This window comes from Entelurus aequoreus, linkage group LG20, assembly GCF_033978785.1.
Source record: "Entelurus aequoreus isolate RoL-2023_Sb linkage group LG20, RoL_Eaeq_v1.1, whole genome shotgun sequence".
Lineage (NCBI taxonomy): Eukaryota > Metazoa > Chordata > Actinopteri > Syngnathiformes > Syngnathidae > Entelurus > Entelurus aequoreus.
In genome coordinates, this window is record NC_084750.1 from 30,742,036 (window position 1) to 30,766,498 (window position 24,463).

Below are 24,463 nucleotides of genomic sequence, written 5' to 3' on the forward strand. Positions count from 1 at the left end.
AGTACAAACCCCGTTTCCATATGAGTTGGGAAATTGTGTTACATGTAAATATAAACGGAATACAATGATTTGCAAATCATTTTCAACCCATATTCAGTTGAATATGCTACAAAGGCAACATATTTGATGTTCAAACTGATAAACTTTTTTTTTTTGCAAATAATCATTAACTTTAGAAATTGATGCCAGCAACACGTGACAAAGAAGTTGGGAAAGGTGGCAATAAATACTGATAAAGTTGAAGAATGCTCATCAAACACTTATTTGGAACATCCCACAGGTGAACAGGCAAATTGGGAACAGGTGGGTGCCATGATTGGGTATAAAAGTAGATTCCAGAAATGCTCAGTCATTCACAAACAAGGATGAAGCGAGGGTCACCACTTTGTCAACAAATGCGTGAGCAAATTGTTGAACAGTTTAAGAAAAACCTTTCTTAACCAGCTATTGCAAGGAATTTAGGGATTTCACCAACTACGGTCCGTAATATCATCAAAGGGTTCAGAGAATCTGGAGAAATCACTGCACGTAAGCAGCTAAGCCTGTGACCTTCGATCCCTCAGGCTGTACTGCATCAACAAGCGACATCAGTGTGTAAAGGATATCACCACATGGGCTCAGGAACACTTCAGAAACCCACTGTCAGTAACTACAATTGGTCGCTACATCTGTAAGTGCAAGTAAAAACTCTCCTATGCAAGGCGAAAACCGTTTATCAACACCACCCAGAAACGCCGTCGGCTTCGCTGGGCCTGAGCTCATCTAAGATGGACTGATACAAAGTGGAAAAGTGTTCTGTGGTCTGACGAGTCCACATTTCAAATTGTTTTTGGAAACTGTGGACGTCGTGTCCTCCAGACCAAAGAGGAAAAGAACCATCCGGATTGTTATAGGCGCAAAGTTGAAAAGCCAGCATCTGTGATGGTATGGGGCTGTATTAGTGCCCAAGACTGTGAAGGCGCCATTAATGCTGAAAGGTACATACAGGTTTTGGAGCAACATATGTTGCCATCCAAGCAACGTTACCATGGACGCCCCTGCTTATTTCAGCAAGACAATGCCAAGCCACGTGTTACATCAACGTGGCTTCATAGTAAAAGAGTGCGAGTACTAGACTGGCCTGCCTGTAGTCCAGACCTGTCTCCCATTGAAAATGTGTGGCGCATTATGAAGCCTAAAATACCACAACGGAGACCCCCGGACTGTTGAACAACTTGAGCTGTACATCAAGCAAGAATGGGAAAAAATTCCACTTGAGAAGCTTAAAAAATGTGTCTCCATCCATCCATCTTCAACCGCTTATCCGGAATCGGGTCGCGGGGACAGCAGCTCCAGCAAAGACCCCCAGACTTCCCTCTCCAGAGCAACATTTGCGACTTCCTCCTGGGGAATTCCGAAGCGTTCCCAGGCCAGAGAGGAGATGTAATCCCCCCATCTGGTCCTTGGCCTGCCGCGGGGCCTCCTCCCAGTGGGACGTGCAACGAGGACCTCCCTAGGGAGACGCTCGTGAGGCATCCGCACGAGATGCCCGAACCACCTAAGCTGGCTCCTTTCCAAGCGAAGGAGCAGCGGCTCTACTCCGAGTCTCTCTCGGGTGACTGCACTTCTCACCCTATCTCTAAGGGAGATGCCAGCCACCCTTCTGAGGAAACTCATTTTGGCCGCTTGTAGCCGCGATCTTATTCTTTCGGTCATTACCCACACTTCATGACCATAGGTGAGAGTAGGAATGTAGATAGCTCGGTAGACCGAGAGCTTTGCCTTCTGGCTCAGCTCCCGTTTCGTCACAACAGTGCGGCAGAGAGACTGCAATACTGCCCCAGCTGCTCCGATTCTCCGGCTGATTTCCTTCTCCATCTTTCCCTCACTCGTGAACAAGACCCCGAGATACTTAAACTCCTCCACCTGGGACAGAGTCCTGTCCCCTACCCGGACTGTACAAACCATCGGTTTCCTGCTGAGAACCATGGCCTCAGATTTGGAGATGCTGATCCTCATTCCAGCCGCTGAACACTCGGCTGCGAACCGATCCAGTGAGAGCTGAAGGTCACGAACCGAAGGTGCCATCAGGACCACATCATCTGCAAACAGCAGTGATGCAACCTTTAGCCCCCCGAGACGTATACCCTCTCCGCCATGGCCACGACTCCGCCTTGAAATCCTGTCCATGAAAATCACAAACAGGATAGGTGACAGAGCGCAGCCCTGGCGGAGACCAACCCCCACTGGAAACGGATCCGACTTACATCCAAGCACCCGGACACAACTCTCGCTTTGGTTGTACAGAGATTGGATGGCCCTCAGCAGGGTTCCCCTCACTCCGTACTCCCTCAGCACCTCCCACAAGATCTCCCGAGGGACGCGGTCATACGCCTTCTCCAAATCCACAAAACACATGTAGACTGGATAGGCATACTCCCAGGCCCTCTCCAGGATTCCCGCAAGCGTAAAGAGTTGGTCAGTTGTTCCACGACCAGGACGGAATCCACATTGCTCCTCTTGAATCTGAGGTTCGACTATCGGCCGGACCCTCCTTTCCAGTACCTTGGCGTAAACTTTCCCAGGGAGGCTGAGTAGTGTGATACCCCTGTAATTAGCACACACCCTCTGGTCCCCCTTTTTGAAAAGGGGAACCACCACCCCAGTCTGCCACTCCCTCGGCACTGTCCCAGACTTCCACGCAATGTTGAAAAGGCGTATCAACCAAGACAGCCCATCAACACCCAGAGCCTTCAGCATTTCTGGACGTATCTCGTCAACCCCCGGAGCTTTGCCACCGTGGAGTTGTCTAACTACCTCAGTGACTTCACTCCGAGAGATCGACGTCGATCCCCCATCATCCTCAGGCCCTGCTCCTATCAGGGAGGGTGTGTCTGATGTAGTTGGGTTCAGGAGTTCCTCAAAGTGCTCTTTCCAACGCCCCACGACTTCCTCACTTGAAGTCAGCAAAGTCCCATCCTTGCCGTACACAGCTTGGATGGTTCCCTGCTTCCCCCTCCTGAGGTGCCGTATGGTCTTCCAGAACAGCTTTGGTGCCGCCCGATAGTCCTTCTCCATGGATTCCCCGAACTGCTCCCACACCCTCTGCTTAGCCTCGTCCACAGCCACGGCCGCTGCCCTTCGGGCCCGTCGGTACCTTGCAACTGCCTCCGGAGTCCCCTGGGATAACATACCCCGGTAGGACTCCTTCTTCAGTCGGACGGCTTCCCTGACCACCACTGTCCACCAGGGTGTTCGAGGGTTACCGCCCCTTGAGGCACCTAAGACCTTCTGGCCACAGCTCGCATCTGCAGCTTTAGCAATAGAGGCTTTGAACATTGCCCATTCCTGTTCAATGTCCCCAACCTCCACAGGGATGGCAGAGAAGTCCCGCCGGAGGTGGGAGTTGAAGTCCTTCCGGACAGAGGACTCCTCCAAACGTTCCCAGTTCACCCGCACTACACGCTTGGGTTTGCCAGGTCTGTCCAGAGGTTTCCCCCGCCATCTAACCCAACTCACCACCAGATGGTGATCAGTTGACAGTTCAGCCCCTCTCTTCACCCGAGTGTCCAAAACATACGGCCTCAGATCAGCTGATACGATTACAAAATCGATCATTGATCTTTGGCCTAGGGTGCTCTGGTACCAGGTACACCTATGAGCATCCTTATGCTTGAACATGGTGTTTGTTATCGCAAGTACGTGACTAGCACAGAAGTCCAGTAACAATCCACCACTCAGGTTCAGATCAGGGAGACCGTTCCTCCCAATCACGCCAGTCCAAGTATCACTGTCATTGCCCACGTGCGCGTTGAAGTCCCCCAGCAAGACTATGGAATCCCCTACCGGCGCCCCATACAGGACCCCATGCAAGGTATCCAAGAAGGCTGAATACTCTGAACTCCTGTTTGGTGCGTATGCACAAACAACAGTCAGAGTTTTCCCCCCTCCAACCCTAAGGCGAAGGGAGGCGACCCTCTTGTCCACTGGGGTGAACTCCAACGTACAGGCACTCAGCCGGGGACTCGTGAGTATCCCCACACCCGCCTGTGCCCTCACACCCTGAGCAACTCCAGAAGTGAACAAGGTCCATCCCTTGTCCAGGAGTGTGGTTTCAGAGCCCTTGCTATGCGTAGAGGTAAGCCCCACCAGATCCAACCGGTAGCGCTCCACCTCTCGCACCAGCTCAGGCTCCTTCCCCACCAGCGTAGAGACGTTCCACGTCCCGAAAGTCAGCCTCTGCTGCCCCGAATTGGTCCGTCCGGAGCCTCCACTTTCACCGCCATCCACTTGGCAGCGCACCCGACCCCACTGGTTCCGACCGCGGGTGGTGGGCCCACGTGGCAGAGAAGATGGTGTGTCCACGTAGCTTCTTCGGGCTGTGCCCGGCCGGGCTCCGTGGCAAGCCCGGCCACCAGGCGCTCGCTGACGAGCCCTACCTCCGGGCCTAGCTCCGGAGGAGGGCCCCGGGCTTCCTCCGGGCCGGGTAACGCATCCTCTTTTAGTATAGTTCATGGGGGGTATCGTAACCCTGATGGGGGGGGCATTCGGGTGCTACACCTTGCCCAAGGGTGACCCGGAACTATGTAAGGCAGGGGCGTTCAACTCCCTGAGGCTTAATACAAGCCCACATACCACCAAAAAATGTGTCTCCTCAGTTCCCAAACGTTTACTGAGTGTTGTCAAAAGGAAAGGCCATGTAACACAGTGGTGAACATGCCCTTTCCCAACTACTTTGGCACGTGTTGCAGCCATGAAATTCTAAGTTAATTATTATTTGCAAAAAAAAAAATTAAGTTTATGAGTTTGAACATCAAATATCTTGTCTTTGTAGCATATTCAACTGAATATGGGTTGAAAAGGATTTGCAAATCATTGTATTCCATTTATATTTACATCTAACACAATTTCCCAACTCATATGGAAACAGGGTTTGTACAATTCTTTACGAGGCGGACAAGACGCAACAACAAACACACTACGGGCTAAAAATCACCTTACTATGGTGGAATCATTTACACAAATAATGAGATAGAAGTACAATTCGTAGAGCGATCACTAAAGAAGTTGCTTAGCACACCGCCAAGATGTGTGAATGAAAAAGACTGTTTGCTTTATCTACTTACTGAAACAAACTATAGTTCTCTCAATATTTTACTTCATTATTTATTTGGATACAATGTATAATACTACATGTTTATTTACAGAAGTATGTTATTCAAGACAGAAGTTTGCACTTAATTGATCTCAATGTTGGAGATCGTTTATTTGCATGCAATGTGCAATGCTACATTTTTGTTAACAGAAGTATTCTATTCAAGCACAAGTATTGCTTCCCAAGAGTAAGATGCAGCGTATGTAATATCATTTCAAACCACTCCTTTTTGATTCAATAAAATAAAAACTTGTTTTAAATGATCTCTGTCATTTGTATTCAATGTTTTCTTTAAAAAGTAGGGTGAAAAAAGGAAACAATCGTAAATCTAATTTTTGGTGAAAAAAATTGGGGATTTTATTTTTTAGGTCATATCGCCCAGGCCTAATACTCATCATGTCATATCATCATGTATATAAAACCTCAATGGAGGTGTTTGGATTTTTTTTAAGGGCTTTGTAGGCGGAATTGCGCGGCTCCCATAGGCTCCATTGTAAGCAGACTTTTGATCGCATTGATTTAATATTTACAATGCAAAAAAATAATAAAACACATCCATCGTCACGTCTCTTATGAACAAAAAAAGTGCAGTTCCCCTTTAAGGATGCGCCGATTCCATCAAGCATCGGACTATTTTTGTGAAAAAGTAATTGATGTCTATTGCCGATAAATACTTTTCAATGCCGATCACAAACGCCAATCCTCTCTGGCTGATACTGTGTTTATTTGTGGTTCACCGGCTGATGGGCGGCTAGCAGCTAACTGTGGTACGCTCCCCTTAAGTTAATAAACATTACCTTCTTTGTGGAAAATAAACTGCTTCAAACAACACAAAAAATAAACGCTTTGTGAACTTAAAGTTGTCTAATTGTACACGTGTTGCAGCAAAAAGTGAGCAGATATTAATAGAAAATAAACAATAAGATTTGAGGGCAAAAATCAAAAGGTTCAAAATAAATAGTACCGGTATATTGTGGATTTTGCCTTTGTTTAGTTATTGTACTATTGACTTTGTTTTGCTCACACAATTGTATGTAATAAAAGAGAGTAAAAAACTGGTTTAAACATCCATCCATTCATCCATCCATTTACTACCGCTTGTCCCTTTCGGGGTCGCGGTGGGTGCTGGAGCCTATCTAAGCTGCATTCGGGCGGAAGGCGGGGTACACCCTGAACAAGTCGCCACCTCATCACAGGGCCAACACAGATAGACAGACAACATTCACACTCACATTCACACAATAGGGCCAATTTGGTGTTGCAAATCAACCTATCCAATGTTTTTGGAGGAAACATTGTGTTAATATTGTTAAATGGTCAATAGCACTCACCATAAATACATTGAAAAATGTACACTTAAAGGGGATGTTTGCAACTTCCTCACAGTTACATTTTTCAAAGCAAAAAATATAACAAAAACACCAACGGTTACCTCATGTTACCATTAGTGGGGTAACAGAACACGTGTTTTATAATTGTCTATATTTTGAACAATTACTAAGTTTATGGAATACATTTTTTTACTGGGTCGAATAAAATGATTGGTGTTTACGGCTGTCAGTTGTCACGTATGCCACGGGAGTCCGTGCACACATACAAAAGCAGTTCGAGAGAAGCAACTGACAATTTGCAGTCATGTTGTTGTTATGATAGAATACACATTCACTGGCAGCTAACGCTATCTATCCAAATCGCTATTATTAGCCAACAACACCCAAAGCATGTGTTACGTACATACGTAATGTACTGTGCGTCATTTTGTTCCAATCTAGAGGAATATACTGTGTAAAATATATTGGAAAGTTGACGCCCTCTAAGGATCTGTGTAAATATTGTAAACAGCCCTTTTAATAGATGTTTACAGTATCAGCCAATTTCACTCATGAATGATTGGTATCGAAATCGGCAGCATAGAACCCTGATCAGAACATATCTACAGTATTATCAATATTTAAACTTTTTCCCGTTACATATTTTCTTTGCAGTTTGTCTTTCGATTGGTGAGTAGGATTAGTCTAAAAAAAAAAAAAATACAAAACTTTGTTAAAAACGTACTACTTAGGCTAATGAAGAACCGAGTACAATTTGAAGTATCTTGTATTAAAATACTATAAACAGCCCTGATCACAATGAGCTCACTTCTACAACCACAGTTGAATTCTGACAATGTCAATCAAATTTGAGCATCAAAGAAAACATGTCATTGCAGTAACTGCACCAAAATGTGTGGCAAGGAAACTAACTTACTGTCGGCATCTCCATGCTGTGTCGAAGGCGAACATGCTTGTCCAGCATCATTCTGCTGCTGAATGTTTTCTTACTGCTCGTACAGAACCTACAAGTACAAACAAAGCAAATTTAGGAATGTTTTAAAGTATTTCTAAATCCCTCCCATATTGTAATACTTTTGCTGATCTTCTAAATTTAAGAGACACTTTATTTTTGAGACATGTTTATTCTCACGCATCTGTGTTGCAGTCATTCTCTCCAAGTCACTGCTTAGTGATACTGACAGGATGAAAAGCTTTGACTTGCCTAGGTGGAAGGCGTTTGGTTTAAATGCACAGTGGAACCTGTTTAACTAAGTCTTGTTTATGTAGAAAGCCAGCCTCATCAAGTCAGGGTCCACTGTGTTCCTCTTACTACTAAAAAATGTTGATGTCATCAGGTGGACTGTGGGATGGTTTGTTTTCCCGGAATGCAAAGGAATTGGATCAGACATGGGATGAAGGTAAATACATAATTAAATTTTACACTAACAAAAGAACAAACAAAAGGTGCGCACAAGGCGGAGAACAAACGTGGCTATGAAAACAATACTGACACATGGACAGAAACTATGGACATAAAACAAAACTCGATAACTGTGACATGGAAAAACAAAACTTACTTGGCATGGCATGAAGCATAAACTATGGTAGCAAGCGTAGCATGGGTAACAGAGTTAGGAGAAGTAACAGAGGTAATGTCGCCAGGCCGACTGCCTGGCAACTACAAGCTTAAATAATGGTGACATGATTAGTGACAACAGGTGCGTGACTCAAAATATGAAACAGGTGAAACTAATGGTTGCCATGGTGACAAAACAATGGAGTGAAAACAGGAACCAAAAAGAGTCCAAAAACCAAACAGGACATAACTTAAACAAAACATAATCACAGACATGACAGATCCCTCTTTAAGGACAGATACCAGATGTCCAAAAAAAAAACAATGTTCAAGAGTCATGGGAGGGCGGGAGGGGGACTTGGCGGTGGGTCGCCAGACCAAGTGTCCCCGTTTCCACCAGGGCAGAGTTAGTTGGCGACGACGCGTAGAATGCCGCTGTACCTGACGAGGTGTGCGACCCGAGAACGGCCACCTCCCCAACGGGGAGGTGGCCGTCAAGTAAAAAGTCAAGGGCAGTTGCGGCATGTTCTTGCCGTCGATGCTGGTGTCGTCGTCGTGGCAGGCGTGAATGCGCGTGTCCTCGACGTGGTAGGCGTGGATTCAGACGACGAGTCAGGCATGGAAGCGGCAGCAGACGAGTCTGCCGTGGATTCGGCAGCAGACGAGTCTGGCGTGGGATCGGCAGCAGACGAAGCAGGCGTGGGTGCAGCAGACGGCGAAGCTTGACGTGGTGCGGCAGGTGGCGAAGCTTGGCGTGGGTCCTGGCTTGGTGCTTGGCGGGTCTTGGCTTGGCGGGTCTTGGCGTGGCGGGTCTTGGCTTGGTGGTGCTTGACGGTGTGGAGCTGCTACGGGCGGCGCTTGACGGCGTGGAGCTGCTATGGGCGGCGCTTGACGGCCTGGAGCTGCTACGGGTAGTTGACGTGGTGCAGGTACTGGTACTTGACGTGGTGCAGGTCCTGGTACTTGACGTGGTGCAGCGACAGGTGCTAGCCGTGGTGCAGCGACAGGTGCTAGCCGTGGTGCAGCGACAGGTGCTAGCCGTGGTGCAGCTACTGGTGCTAGCCTTGGAGCTGGTAGCCGAGGTGCTAGCCGTGGCTTTGGTTTGGCGGAGGTGGCCTAGCTGGGGGTTGCGGCTTGGCAGACCGAAAGACCGGTGGTGGCGGCCGGGCCGGAGGTTGCTGCTTAGCAGGCAGAAAGACCGGTGGTGGCGGCCAGGCTGGAGGCTGTGGCTTGGCATGGTGATGAACTGGTTGTGGTGGCCGGGCTGGAGGTTGTGGCTTGGCATGGCGAAGAACTGGTGGTGGCGGCCGGTCTGGAGGCTGCTGCCTGGCTGGGCGCAGCTGAGCCACCCTACCAGCACAGCTCCCGGCCCTAGCCCCCCCTCAAGGGGCGGATACCAGACGCGCTCCCTGCGGTCTGGAATAGTTTTTCGGGGTGGGTGGAGAAGGTCAGGAGGGGGGCAGAATCCCCCCCTCTAAATTGTCCAAATTGTTTTTTATTTTTACCCACCTGAGTTTTATTGGGTAAAAAAAAAGAAAAATCTTGTGGCATGGGCGTGGCATGAAACCTAGGACATGGCTTGTTTTGACAAGAAAAAGAATTTGGAAAAAAAATCTCAAAGTCTGTGGCGTCCTCCTGGAGCTGCCAGGCTGGCTGTTGTCCATTTCCGCCCGGAGGGGGAGGAGCCCGCGAGAGGCGCCTCCTGTCCACTCGCGGAAGCCCTTTATGACGTCCCTCATCCTTGGCGACGTTTCCAGGACTGGAGCGACGCGCCGATCGGCACCAGATTGCCAGGCCCCCACATCATCCCCCTGCGCTCCCTGGGGCAAAAGCGCAGTGTTTCCGCCTCCAAAGTGCGCAGGACCTACCATGCTCCCTCGTCCAACTTCTTTGCGGTAAAACTCTTTTCTGCTGGCGACATTCTGTCATGACGTGGACTGTGGGATGGTTTGTTTTCCCGGAATGCAAAGGAATTGGATCGGACAAGGGATGAAGGTAAATACATAATATAATTTTACACTAACAAAAGAACAAACAAAAGGCGCGCACAAGGCGGAGAACAAACGTGGCTATGAAAACAATACTGACACATGGACAGAAACTATGGACATAAAACAAAACTCGATAACTGTGACATGGAAAAACAAAACTTACTTGGCATGGCATACCATAAACTATGGTAGCAAGCGTAGCATGGGTAACAGAGTTAGTAGACGTAACAGAGGTAATGTCGCCAGGCCGACTGCCTGGCAACTGCAAGCTTAAATAATGGTGACATGATTAGTGACAACAGGTGCGTGACTCAAAATGTGAAACAGGTGAAACTAATGGTTGCTATGGTGACACAACAATGGAATGAAAACAGGAACCAAAGAGTCCAAAAACCAAACAGGACATAACTTAAACAAAACATGATCACAGACATGACAGTTGAGCGCTATTGTTGACATAAAATATGAGTGCCTAAAGGGTAATTTCAATAAAAAATTAATTCCATTTATGTTGACATGTGTTGTATCATTAACTTTTTTTTATATTGCGTGATATGTCAATAGCAGCATAACTACCGTCTAGTTACCTAGCATCAAAACTTGCACACAGAGGTTTCCTGGTCAGTCTATAGTTGCCACCAGTTTTGCATCCCGGATTATTATTTTTTTGTCACTATATCAAAATTTGCTGCAATGACGTAGGATGTTGATGGCCTGAGTCTTAATTTCCAGCGAGTGCATTTGTGTTGCCACTGTGTTTGTTCCACCAGACAGCAGGAGTGAAGTCACTGACAAGTCCTCAGTGAAATACAACTGGTATGTGTTACGTTTGTTGCTTTTTTCAATAACAAAGGAAGAGCAGTTTTCAGCAACACAGGAACCTTTGACTAGTAGCTCCACTAAATACTGTCTCCTCTACATCCGGTTCCAGCCTACTGCTAACAAACTGGCAAAAGAGCCAACTGGAGAAGGAAAAGAAGGGTGGACTTGCTTAGATTTGCCTTTTTTTTTTAAAGGGGAACTGCACTTTTTGGGGAATTTTGCATATCGTTCACAATCCTTATGTAAGACGAGAACACATATGTTTTCCTTTTTTTTTTATTACTTATATACGGTAAGTATGAGGTGGCTAACAATGCAGCTAATGCAAGTACACTATTTCGCCCATAAAACGCTCAAAAAAACCCGCCAACAATAAGCAACAATACTGATCTGAATATTAACCAAATATTAGTGTTTCTGTTACTATAATCGCTAACGCAGACAAACTATTTTAGCGGAACCGTGATCACAGATCGCCAACTAACTTATGCTGCTATATTGAAATATTGAGCTCCAATGCCTCAAAGTTGGTAAAAGTTAATTCTAGATTATAAATCATGACTCTTACCTGAAAAGCTGAAAGATGTGGCCACAAACTGGGAAGCTGGTCAATTTTGACATCCAACTTATACCCGGAGATGTCGAGGAAGACACAAAAAGACGCTCATTTGCGTCAACTTTATTTTTTAATTGTTTGTGAGGATTATGATTGATTCTTCATCTAAATGGGAATATATAAACATCCCATCAGTCGCCATCCAAGTGAGAGCAGACATTGTACAGTGAGTGCTTTATTGTGCTTGTAGTTTGTATTTCTTGTTTAACACTTAGCATTAGTGCTACTTGCTCGATCTGCTTGTCATGCAGCTTCTAAAACTTGTAGCTTATCCTCCAAATATTCAGGCTCAACAACATAAGGTTCTGGATCATCACTTGTTCCGAAGTAATCGTTGTTGGCTGTAATGGAGTCTGCCATGATTAGTAATAGTCGTTAAAGGGAAAAGTGATCTTTGTAACGCATCTGTGAAATTAATACGCCACCGTATGCTCAAAATGAGCAAAATACGTGAATATTACATTATTATGAATGTGCCTGTTACTACATTACATACAGTATATGCCTACAGCATGTAAATAAAACGATGGATGATTTTTACGGTTTAAGTTTATTTCAAACATGCATAGTTACAACATGATACATCACCGTTTAGAGCGCTTTATGGGCAGAATAGAGCAACTCCCATTGGCTTCAATGTTAGCAGGATTTTGCCAGTGTTTATTTACAAGTTAGAATGCATTAAAAAAGAAAAACATTTGTGTTCTCGTCTCATAAGGATTGTGAATGATAGACGAAATTCCAAAAAACGGCAGTTCCCCCTTAATAGAGATCGTTGTGTTTTTAACATGAGTAAGTAAGCTGAAACAGAGCGCTTTATGCTGAAAATCAACCAGATTTATTTTGTTTATGGGTCATACTTTCTGTCCCATCTGTATAAAATGTATGCGCCTTTGCTGCGGCAGCCTTTAAAAACAAAAACCTTGCGCATTTGCTGTTGAGAGCTCTGGAGCGTTGGAGACGAGACGGAATAGACATGAAAAGCAGCTGCGATAAAGCAAGTTGACTAATGAATAGAGTGGAATATCGGGTATCGGCTATGCAGCAATTATACAGCCACAACGCAAGTGCATTTAGTGGAAATTAGTTTTTGGTTTTTTTGCTCTTTTTAGGATAAACATGCAAGGATAGGAATTGTGTTGTGCTTTCTTCCATAATATTCAACATGTGAGTTTGTCATGGCAACCAGCCTATAGCGGCCACCTGTTTGTAGTGGTCACTTTTGCTGTATGAATGGTCACTATAGACAGGTTTAACTGTAAATACAAATGGGGAAAAAAACATGTCGACCAACTGCCATAGGTTTAAAAATCCTTTATCGTCACCTATGCTCATTCAAATTCCCAGTTAACGTAAAATCCAACAGTGCCATCTTACGGTACCTGCGTTGTGCGTGACATCACACCTCTTTGTGCTTTGGCACTTCGCAATCACTCCAGCAGCACTGAGGGCAGACTCAGCCAAATTACCTCCAGTTGATGTTGCAATTTTCAATGTCAACAAAAGGAATTGACTCAAAAAATGCTCCAACGTAAGTTAAGTATGGCTCCACTTTTCCAAAAATGCGCTAGCTCGATGCTAAAATACATTGGCTTTCCTATTGACATGCTAATGTTTAGCATTAGCGATTTTACATGGTGATTTCAACACCTCCAAATTTGTTAATGAAAATAAAACTCATTTTAATTCCATTATTGTTTTCATCAGAGACTAAACAAATCTAGACGTGGTCGTTGACAGCCACGAATCAAAATAAACATTCACGATACAGCGCATAAACAACATTGACAGGTCCAGAACTGCTGAATTCCGAGAGCATACGATCGACTAATTTAGCACTCCATTTAAACTATAAAATTAACCTACCGAAAGAAGTTGTGTAGCTTGCTACATTTTTTCTCAACCACCTGTAATTTTTTGCGTGTTTTCTTTTTTTGATTCATTTCTTACTCAGCATTTTGAGAGCTGCCTGACCTAAATTCACCGAACACCTGACGTGCTTCCAGACCCTGATGCAACTCGTGTATCTCTCGGAACAACTCGGCTGTTCTCGTTGTCGGTTAACCTTTGACATACGCTTCCAAAATGGCTGTTCCCATGTTGTTTATACCGATTAGGGATAATTATGCAATGTCTTAAAAGAAGAAGAAAAAAAGTAATGTCGGTTTTTTTATCAATTTATTTGACGAAACAATTACGTTACAATTGTCCGTTATAAGGATGTCACAGTATGACATTTTGTTAGCATGGTTATTGTGACCAAAATTATCGTGGTTATTACTTTCGCTGTATTTTTAAATGTGCTCAAAATTTTAAAAACATATCTAACCAAGTCCTATTTTTTTTTAAAACACAACACTTTCAAGATGATTTCCTTTGTAGGAGAAACATTATTGTAGATAAAAACACTGTTTCATGGACCTCAAGTAGAAGTTGAATGTGCATATGAAAGCAACAAAAGCATTAAACAAAGTAATATGGCAGAAAAAAATAATAACAAAAATAACTAAAATAAATAATAAATACATTGTGCAAGATAGCACTTTATGGACGTAAGAGATTCAAAATTAAAAACCAATGTAAGAATTTTGATAGGTGGCACTTGATGGCCATAAGACGTAACTGCACTTTTTGTCCATATATACCAGGCATAATACATGGTGTTCATGTATTAGATCTAGTGCTGCCAATTATGGCCAAAGTAATAATTAGGATTATTTTTTTATCAAAATTTAAATCATGATTACTGATTATTAGGTAAAGCAGTGTTGAGTGTGAATGTAATACCATCATGTCATTTGTAATGTCAAATAAGAAGGCTATAGATAAACGTTATCCATATATTTAAAGACAAGTATTTGTTTTTTGTTCATTAATAATATCAACGTGTCATCTTTTTGTCATTACATGTCTTTATCTCTATTTTTACATTTTGATAGTGAGTTTTTTATTTTTTATTATCTATTTATTTTTTAAAGTTATTTACATTTATATGTACTGTAGATGCTGTATCGGGACAGATCCATTAAGAGTTTGAGCAGAAATATGTTGTGTAGGAATTAACTACCGGTATACACAATATAACATTAACAAAATACTGTGTCACATGAATGTTTTTTTAATTAATTACCGGTACTTTGGGACATGATAAAAAACACAAGTAATGTAAAAAAAAACCTGGTGTTTACTTTTTGATATCAATATAAAACTCAAAGCAGTTTGGCTAATGAAGATTAAGTCTAATAAACAAGCTTTGTTCTTCTCCAACGCCCCTAGTGGTTCAGTACAACAGTTTGGCCAACAAAAATAAAGAGTGACACCTCTCATACCTCATACACAATCTTCGCAGCCTGCGTTCAGTTCGATGAGATGACAAAACATTTTAGCTAGTATTGATACACACATCTGCGGTCCCCTCCAAGGTTTCTCATTGTCATCCCATTGGGTTGAGTTTTTTTTTGCTCTGATGGCGGATCTGAGCCGAGATGTCGTTGTGGCTTGTGCAGCCCTTTGAGACACTCGTGATTTAGGGCTATATAAGTAAACTTTGATTGATTGATTGATTGATTGATGTTATTTGAACACTGATACAGTTTGCAGTTAAATAAAGGACAAGTGAACATCCCAGTGAACAAACTAAAGACTTTATTAACAAGTTGTGACAACCTTTCCGACACATCGCCTACTGCATGTTTCCTCACGTCATTAACTCTCAGTCACAGCTGATGAACGCTGTATTGAGAAAATAAAAGCAACATCAAATAGCTTTGTCCTTCGCTATGTATTTTTAGTGTGGGACAAGTGTGTCTGTCTCCAATATTGTCCACACTTGTCATCATCTAAAAACAGCAGTGCGCTCTTAAACGCATGCCGAGAAGCGAGGTAAATTGATGCGCTTGGCTCTGTTTACTCCGAGGGGAAATCTCCGGAGCAAAGTCTGTGTAGTTTATGCGTCATGATTTTCAAGCCAAACGACGCTAGTGCGCATGCACCTGACCTTGTTTTCAGGAAGTAAACAGTGTTGCCTAAAATGCATTAATAAATTACTTTTTTTCGGTAAATAAAAAAGGAGACGGTACTAATAACCGGCGGGAATTTTATTGCGGTTTATTATTATACCATTTCCCTAGTTCATTATCAAGTAAAAAGTCAAGGGCAGTTACGGCATGTTCTTGCCGTCGATGCTGGTCAATTTCTTAGGGCATTACGGCAAGTGACAAGGGCGGTCGCGGCACTTGCTGCGGTTGCCGTGGTTAAATTCGAGCCCTGGTATAGGATTCTTCGGTACCGGAAAATTGTACCATATTGGTTCAAATGTGAATGGTACCCAACCCTATCGCTGTGCTTACTCGCTGCACTTTAAGTCATATGTCAGCTCAACAGCCAAGGGAAGCTTTTGTAGCCTTTAACCTACAAGGATGTGAGCACCCTTTGAGGGAAAAAAAGAGGAACATTAACAAAAAAAAAGGCCCATTTCTATCAACACAAAGTGCTGCCATGCAAACACTGAAAGAAAATGCAATTGGGTGCATTTCTACACTATATTTTACCTTTAGATTTATTCTTATCTACCAACTTCATTTGGCTGTCTTTTTGACACTCACTTGTAGGGATGATGTTTGATAAGAAATTATCGAGTTCGAGCCTATTATCGAATCCTCTTATCGAACCGATTCCTTATCGATTCTCTTATCGAGTCCAGATAGGTTGTCGTATATGGAAAAAAACCCACAATATTTGGTTTAACAAAAGCTCACTTTTATTATATAAGAAAAAAATAAAATCTAATAAATAAATAAATATTGACTGTTACCCCCCTAAAAAGATAAAATAAAATAAATAAATATTGGCTGTTAAGTGGGATTTTTCAGAAAAACAAATATATACAGTAACACAAAAAAACCTGTCTCTGTGATCACTATAGGTGTATAAATAATAATATAGTGTTAAATAAAATCAGTCCCTTGGGCACAAAACTGAAAATAATACAGCTCTCCAAAAAGTGCCCTTCTGCTGCTATTTGACATAACAGTTTGTTATGATGGTTTGACATTTTTTCACTTTATTTCTTTATTGAAAGAAATTTCTATGAAGAGAAAAGTTGTTTGCAAATGTGGTTACAATGCTAAAAAATGAAAAGCTAAAGCTAAAAAAAGAAATACACTTTATTGAGTTAACATTATTTCTTTATAGGGGGAAAGATGTGATGTTATGAGCTAGGGAAAATAACAATTACACTACCCAGCATGCAACGGGAGTGACGAGCATGCGCAGTAGCCCCGAAAAGTGTTGTGCACGTTGCCACCAGGCAATAACGCTGTGAGAGTAAACGTCAAGAACTCAGCCGACACGCCTCGTCTGCATTATTTATAATTAGACAGACAACACATATACAGTGTGATTTTGTTTTGTTTACAAGGAAAGAAAAACAAAAGTTAAAAAAGGGAGATGTCATATATATGTATGTGCTGCGGTTGCTTTAAGAATGTTGTGACAGCTGCCGTAAAGGAGGTGCGTTGCTAGCCTGTTTGTTATGTTTCCGGTTGGTCGTAAAAGTGTTCGTCATGTGTTTGTACCCTGCTCAAATCTCTCAGTAAAGTTATTCATTGGATTATACCTTTTGTTTTGAACTTCATTACACCTTGGAGCGCTTTTTCAGGTCAATTGTTTTCCTGCTTTCACTATCTGCGCCTAATGACTGAGCTACATGACGTCATTTCTTGTGATGTCTCACGGAGCATTTCTGGTCGGGACGGGATTAGAATAAAGAACCAACTCTTTTTCTTTACTATAGTGGTCTCGATAACGGGTACCGGTTCTCAAAAAGGGATTCGAGTCCGAGGACTCGGTTCTTTTCTTATTGAACAACCGAGAAAACCGGTTTCGAGTATCATCCCTACTCACTTGTCCTGTACAACAGAATGTTTAAGTTATTTTAGTAGATCATTTACTAACATTATTATAATTTAAAAATGTAATGTAAAATTCTACAACATGCATGCAGAGAATGTGCAAAAAACATTTTTGACAACACTATCCTGTAGCCATGCCACATCAGGTGGCGTGACTTCTGTTTACAATTTGTCGCGTCAAAAATATACCTTCTCGCTGGCTACTAATAAATACTCTACAACTGATTCGGAACTAACAGTGTTCGGCTTGTAATTATGCAAATATGATTAGCAGCAAAATAGACAGCTGTCAACATTGTGGCCCGGAGAGCGAAAGGCGTGAGCGAGCTAGATGATGCTAATAACTATGCTAACGAACGAGCTTGTTTCGGTGCTCCGCATCGTCTGCCCGTCCTGCAACTCAGTGCAGTGTTTAGGCAAGAAAAAAGCGAAAACCTGTTGCTGAGGCGAGCGTTAAACAAATGTTGTTTGGATGGATTTGATATTTCATCAAAAAACGCAGAAGTGAAATTTTGACCCGAAAATTTATGTTTAAAAACGTGGATTTCCTTGTTTTTGCGGAAATGTCACATGCCCTAGCCCAGGGGTCGGCAACCTTTACCACTCAAAGAGCCATTTTGGAAAGTTTCACAAATTAAAGAAAACAATGGGAGCCACATAATTTTTTTGAAAATTTAAAACGAAAAACACCGCATACAAAGCTTGAATTGCTTTGCGCTATATTAACCAGGGGTCTCTGACACACGCACCGGCACGCATCTCAATATGGAAATTTAATGTTAGTGCGGCCCACGACTTTTAATTGAGCGGCGCTTGATAGCGTCTTTCTTGCCATCCCTCTCAAATTTCCGGGAGACTCCCAAATTTCAGGACGTGCTGGCACTGCTTTTAGCGCCCTCTACAGCCTGCCCAAACAGCATACCTGCTTGGCCACATGTTGAATGCAGCTTTTGCTTGCTCACGTAAGTGCCAGCAAGGCATACTTGTTCAACAGCCACACAGCTTACACTGACGGTAGCCGTACAAAAACAACTTTAACACTGTTACGTTACAAATATGCGCCACACTTTGAACCCACACCCAAAAAGAATGACAAACACATTTCTGGCGAACATCTGCACTGTAACACAACATCAACACAACACAACAAATACCCAGATCCCATGCAGCCCTAACTCTTCCGCTCAACCGACGCACGGAGAGGGGCGGGGGGGTTGATGTGTGGGGGGGTTTGGTGGTAGCGGGGGTGTATAATGTAGACCGGAAGAGTTAGGGCTGCATGGGATTCTGGGTATTTGTTGTGTTGTGTTTATGTTGTGTTACGGTGCGGATGTTCTCCAGAAATGTGTTTGTCATTCTTTTTTGGTGTGGGTTCACAGTGTGGCGCACATTTGTAACGTAACAGTGTTAAAGTTGTTTTATACGGCTACCGTCAGTGTAAGCTGTGTGGCTGTTGAGCAAGTATGCCTTGCTGTCGCCTACGTGTGCAAGTAAAAGCAACATATAACACGTGGCCGGGCTGGCACGCTGTTTGTAAATGCTATAGAGGACAATTAATGCAGTGCCATTAGGGCACGCCCTTGATTAAGTAATTAGAGTGAAAATAGGATAATATTTGCCCTGGGAGATTTCTAGGAGAGGCAGTCTCCTGGGAAAACCGGGGGGGTCGTTAAGTATACTGGGAAAACCGGGAGGGTCGTCAAGCATGCAGCTGAGCCGCATCAGAGTGGTCAAAGAGCCGCATGCGGCTCCGGAGCCGCGGGTTGCCGACCCCTGCCCTAGCCTGTTTTGCAAAAAGGTTCTATCATTTTTTTAATAAAAAATGTACTGCAAAAATCTGTTGAATCGATTCTGAATCAAATCGTCACCCCAAGAATCGTAACTGAAACATGAGTTGTTCTAAGATTCTTATCACTACTACTAACTACTGCATGGTGTTTATATCACTTAAGGATAGAGAAGGCAAACATATAAAATTCCAACAAACCATGTTTGTCCACCATGAGCAACCCTGACCTAAACGCTATTGTGTCAGCAGTGCAACACTCACTGGCAGCGGAAGTCTCGACTCAGTAGTTTGTGTTTGTCGCGGACATGTCGTCTCAGACTTGAGGTTGAAGTGAAGGAGCTCTCGCATTTTTTACAAGGGAAGTTCTTCAGGATCTAAAAGCACACACATGATGACATGAAAATGCATGTTGTGTGACTTGGAAAAAAAAAAGTATCTTAACTCGGGGACCTTGTTATGCTGTTTAGCCATGTGGTTGATGTACTCTTCCCGGTCAAGGAAACGTGCTTTGCAGTCAGCACACTTCCACTCTGAGACCGTCTCGGTCATCTCCGCTTTACAGTCCTCCTCTGAGTCTTTATCCATTCCATCTTCCCCGTCTGAGCTCTCTAATTTGACTGGCGGCTGTGAACTGGGAGAAGCTGGGACGGTGGGCAACTCTTGTTTGGATGACTTGTGGTTCTGAGGAAAAGAAAATACATATTAACAGTTCAACTTTAATGCTGGATTACGATTAATGAGGGTCAGAATACCTTGAAATGGTCCATTAGGGAATATCTTTGAGAGAATAGTCTGGTACACTCTGGACATTTGTACACATGAACCTTTTGATTGGTTAAATGTGATTCAAAGTGGACGTACAGCAAAGACTTGTTTGTGAAAACTGTGTCACACATGACACATTTATAGATCAACCTATGGAAGACAAACATGGTGAACATAAGAGGAACATACAGTGAAACCTTGATTTAGTCTATTTGCGAAATTTTCGATTTACGAACTTTTAGATGGAGCCTTATATGCCTCTTTGTGCAAACCATGTCCCTGTGCAGGAAAACTGAATTAATTTTGTGTTCCGCCTGCAGGCAAGAAGCAAGGCGCAGCATTTTTGGGGAGGCGTAGGCCTACACGTCACTCGCTGCACATTGCAGTACACTACTAGTCACGACTCAGTGCTTCAGCGTGTGTGCCTTTTTTCTGTGTTTTTTGGCCTTTTGACAAGTTTTGTCCATTTTGCAAAGTCAATATGACTCCCAAAAACTCAACAGATTAGTGTGGAAAGAAGGAGTGAATTACTGTGGAGTTTTTAAAAAAAAATAAAAATAAAAAAAAAAAGCTATTTGCAAGGAGTTTACAAATATGGAAAAATTGACAAAGCAGGCTTTGTACCACAACAAGTTTTACATGTGATGAGATCATTTTTTCTAGAAAAATGCCAGAGCAGACGTATTTCACAGCAGAGGAATAACTCTGCCTCTACTTCAGTGTGCCTCTTTGAAGGCCGCAAACACGCCACCTCCGCCCCCTTCATTCCCCCTCTGTCTGCTGTTTCTCTTCAACTCCTCTGCTGATGTTAATGTGGGTGGATTTTACTTTTTAAATAGTTTATTTTTGTAGCAATATAATTTAGGTTAAGGGTTTTTGTGATTTATGATCGTTTGTGAGGGCACCAATGTAACTTCTGTGTGTGTGCGCGTGTTGGCAGAGCAGCGCATACAACACAGTTCAGCATGTTAATAAAGAGAAAGTTGATCTATCACCCCCTTGTTATGTTTGCTTAATATACAGTACTGTACAGAGCTTTATATTGTGTTGAAAGTGTACAAACCTTCACTAAAATATGGACTTTTGCTGAGTCTGGAACCCATTATTCATATTTACCTCGTTTCTTATGAAGAAATTTGCTTCACTATACAAACTTTTCTGTTTACCAACCCCATTCATAAACCAATTAAGTTCGTAAATCGAGGTTCCATTCTAAGTATATAAACGTTACTATCTGTGTGCGGCGTACAAAGCCTGTCCCTCAGTCAACGTCGGATGCTGCGTCGTGATGTGACTTTGTGTGCTAGGTGCAGATTTGAAAGCCATGGGACAGCTGGGGCACTTGTGGAAAATATCACAATGAGCCTGCTGGATGTGAGACTTCACCGAGTTCAAGCCTCCAAACACCACCAGGCAACTGGAGCATCTGCAAAAACAAAAACAAGCTCAATAGTGGCATCAAACTGCCCTAAAACTGATGTAAGATAAGCTAGTTTTACAAGGTTGCTTGAGTTCTCAATAAATTATTCTTACACATGCTGTTATGGCCCATTCCACTCATATAACATTTCATGCAAATCAGCAAAAGAACCTTTGCATAATACAGTGAAGTTAAGTCGACATCCCTCAGGCATAAATGGCTGCCATTGCTTGAATATTTACTTGTGACTTCAGGTTACTTTAGTTCAGAGACCTAAGGAGATCTTTATTTTTTTGTATGGCAGCTTGATATATTTCACACTTTTTTATTTGGAACTTCTGTTCTCATATATTTATACTGTTATCTAACAGAGCTACTGTTGTAATTGTGTTGTATGTCTTGACTACAATGATTTTGAAGCTTTTATTCATTAACCACCTCACCCTAGTATTAATGAAGTACCGCGGTACTAATGAATTGAAAACGGTACTATACTGCCTTTGAAAAACACCAGTATTTTTTTTCATCCGCATGCTGCCGGTGTGACGGTGACGTACAGAGCGGAGGAGCATGTTTAGTGGGTCAGCGCGTACACACTCACAGAGCACACAAAGAGAAACAGTGAGGAGAAGAAAAATAGCAAATAAAGGCAATTCTACTGGTTAATAAAGAGGGTGCGTGAAGCGCCATGTGAAGGCATTTGGGCTTCAAAACTATCGATAAAGATTAGGCTTTGCTTCAAACTTAGCTAAACAATTAAATAACAAGCAGTGAAATCGGCAGGTATTATAGTTAACTCGCTCCCCTGTGGTGCACATAGAGATACGTACGCGCACACAGCTGCTTTGCTTTATGCCAAATATTACCAGAGTTAAAACCGCCCATGTAGCGTAAACTAATGCTTGTGTAATTACTGAATTTTGTAACAAACTGCTACAATTTGTGTTTTATCCTGAACAATGCCTGTTTTACCTATACAAGTCTTATCCGTGTAGTTTTAGCCACAGTATTGTTTTAGTATTTGTCCTAAAGCACAGACCAAGCGTGGCCACCATAAATCAAAGTCAATAAAGCTTTCTATTTCATTCTAACCTAATCCTAGATTATGGTAGGCTGTTTGTAATATATAAAATTGTAAATTGTTCTTTGAGTGCAACAACAAAAAAGCCCAATGTGTTTAATGCTTTTTAATTTGTAATTTAATCTTCTAAAATTGTTCTTTGCGTGCAACAAGAACGATATGTTTAACATACCGTAAGATTTTTTGTTCAAATGAAACCAAAAGTATGAAATGAGAAGTATCGAAATACATTTTGGTACGGGTACGGCTACTAAACTATTGGTATCGGGGCAACCCTAGAGTGAACAATGTGTGAAGAAGGCACTACCGACCTAATAAGTATGGAAGTAGAATTGTCTCACATCAAATTATATATATCAATATGATATTAATACATATGCATATATTAATAAATATACAAATACAAATGTGATATACAAAAAAAAAAAAAGATTTGTATAAATAAACACGTATTTGTAAATATATTTTTGAGATTTTAAAATATAAAAATGTGACATACAAATAAATCAAGAGTTGTGCGTTCTCTCTGTAAAGACGTGGATTGTTTTTGTGCAGAGAACTCTGGGCATTTTGCATATAATGCTCTGTGACCCAGACCGCTCTGGCTGCAGTACCCTCTGCTGGTTCAGGGGAGTGTGTAGGTCACATTTATTTGTGCATCTGGTGTGTGGTAGGAATGTCTCATCGACACAAAAGCAAAAAAGCAATCCACATGTGCAAATTCAATACAAATACAAAATCAAGCATATTTATATTCAATATATATATATATATATATATATATATATATATATATATATAAGTTGATGTGAGACGATTCCACTTCCATAAATAAGAGCTGATAAATCAGAGAGAGAAAGAAATGATAGAGTATGATCTGCTCACAGATGCTACCTGGTGGTTGTTTGAGCATACTGCAGCTTGTCCTGGATAAATTAATCAAGCCCCACTCCTTAATACTTAAGTCACACGCACAGTTCTCACGGGAATGAGGCAAAAATACAACCTTACCTAAAGTAAATGGACATTTTGTTCGTTCAACCAGGACTTGATGAGATGGTTGACATAGACAGGTTGTCAACATAAGGGACAGACATAAGCTGGTTCCACTGTATTCAAAACTTAACACGGAAGGTTTAACGCAAACAAATCTAAAAATGTATTTACTTTCAAATGTAACGCATGCAAATATTGGATTTTGGCCAACTAGTAAGACTATGTCTCCCGGTTGGCCTGAAAACACCTCGGGATCACCCGGGAAGAGCTGGACAAAGTGGCTGGGGAGAGGAAAGTCTGGGCTTCCCTGCTTAGGCTGCTGCCCCCGCCACCCGACCTCGGAGAAGTGAAAGAAGATGGATGGATGGATGGATAGTAAGTACCAGTACATCTTTCAAGTAAGGCGTACAGTATGTAGTCAGTTAGATGTACCAAGCAATTAAGTGCAATTCAGTGGAGGCCAATATGTGAGGAAATTCCTAACATGACAGCAGGTGGCCCTAAGAAGACCTCAAAAGGGTTGTTTGCAGCAATTAACCCAGAGGGCACTTATGTTCAAACAAGCTTTAAGTTGTTTTTTTGCCCTCTTCCTGGTCTGACCACATAAGCACGCACCACTAATATACACATGTACAACCAAAGGATAATGTCATGTTACTAAAGCAGTCTTTGGAAAACTGTATGATTTCATCAACAGGAGTATCATAATCACAATACCTTCAGTTTTTAAATTATTTCAGCTAGTAATAGACAATGATTTAATTTCCAAAACGGTTGCGCAATACAGATGATATAAATGATATAAGTTTGGCCGACTATTGAATTCTATACTATCGTGATAATGCATGTTGAGGACACAGTCTAGCTCTGCCCTGCAAATTTGACAGCGACAGGCCAACAAACACGTCCTCAACGCAATGTAGCATTCTCGCTAGCGGCTAACGTCCTTCCGCATTGTGAAGCAACTTCAAAATCAGTAATCTTTGCCTTTTTGTCGGCAAATAACTACATTTCTTACAAGTGACATTATCACTGGAGGACGAAGAAT

The 24,463-nt window shown here is 42.5% G+C and overlaps 1 protein-coding gene across 2 annotated transcripts in view; it reads right to left on the reverse strand.

Annotated features, from left to right (window-relative positions):
- LOC133636189 (zinc finger protein 687a-like) overlaps positions 1 to 24,463 on the reverse strand; it is a 52,356-nt gene that overhangs the window by 7,256 nt on the left and 20,637 nt on the right. For both annotated transcript variants that reach the window (XM_062029955.1, XM_062029954.1), the window contains exons 6-10: positions 21,168 to 21,344; positions 19,906 to 20,068; positions 19,604 to 19,834; positions 19,415 to 19,527; positions 7,382 to 7,469 (exon numbers count right to left, since the gene is read on the reverse strand). In XM_062029955.1, coding sequence (XP_061885939.1) covers positions 7,382 to 7,469; positions 19,415 to 19,527; positions 19,604 to 19,834; positions 19,906 to 20,068; positions 21,168 to 21,344 — 772 coding nt within the window. The remainder of the gene's footprint in view (positions 1 to 7,381; positions 7,470 to 19,414; positions 19,528 to 19,603; positions 19,835 to 19,905; positions 20,069 to 21,167; positions 21,345 to 24,463) is intronic.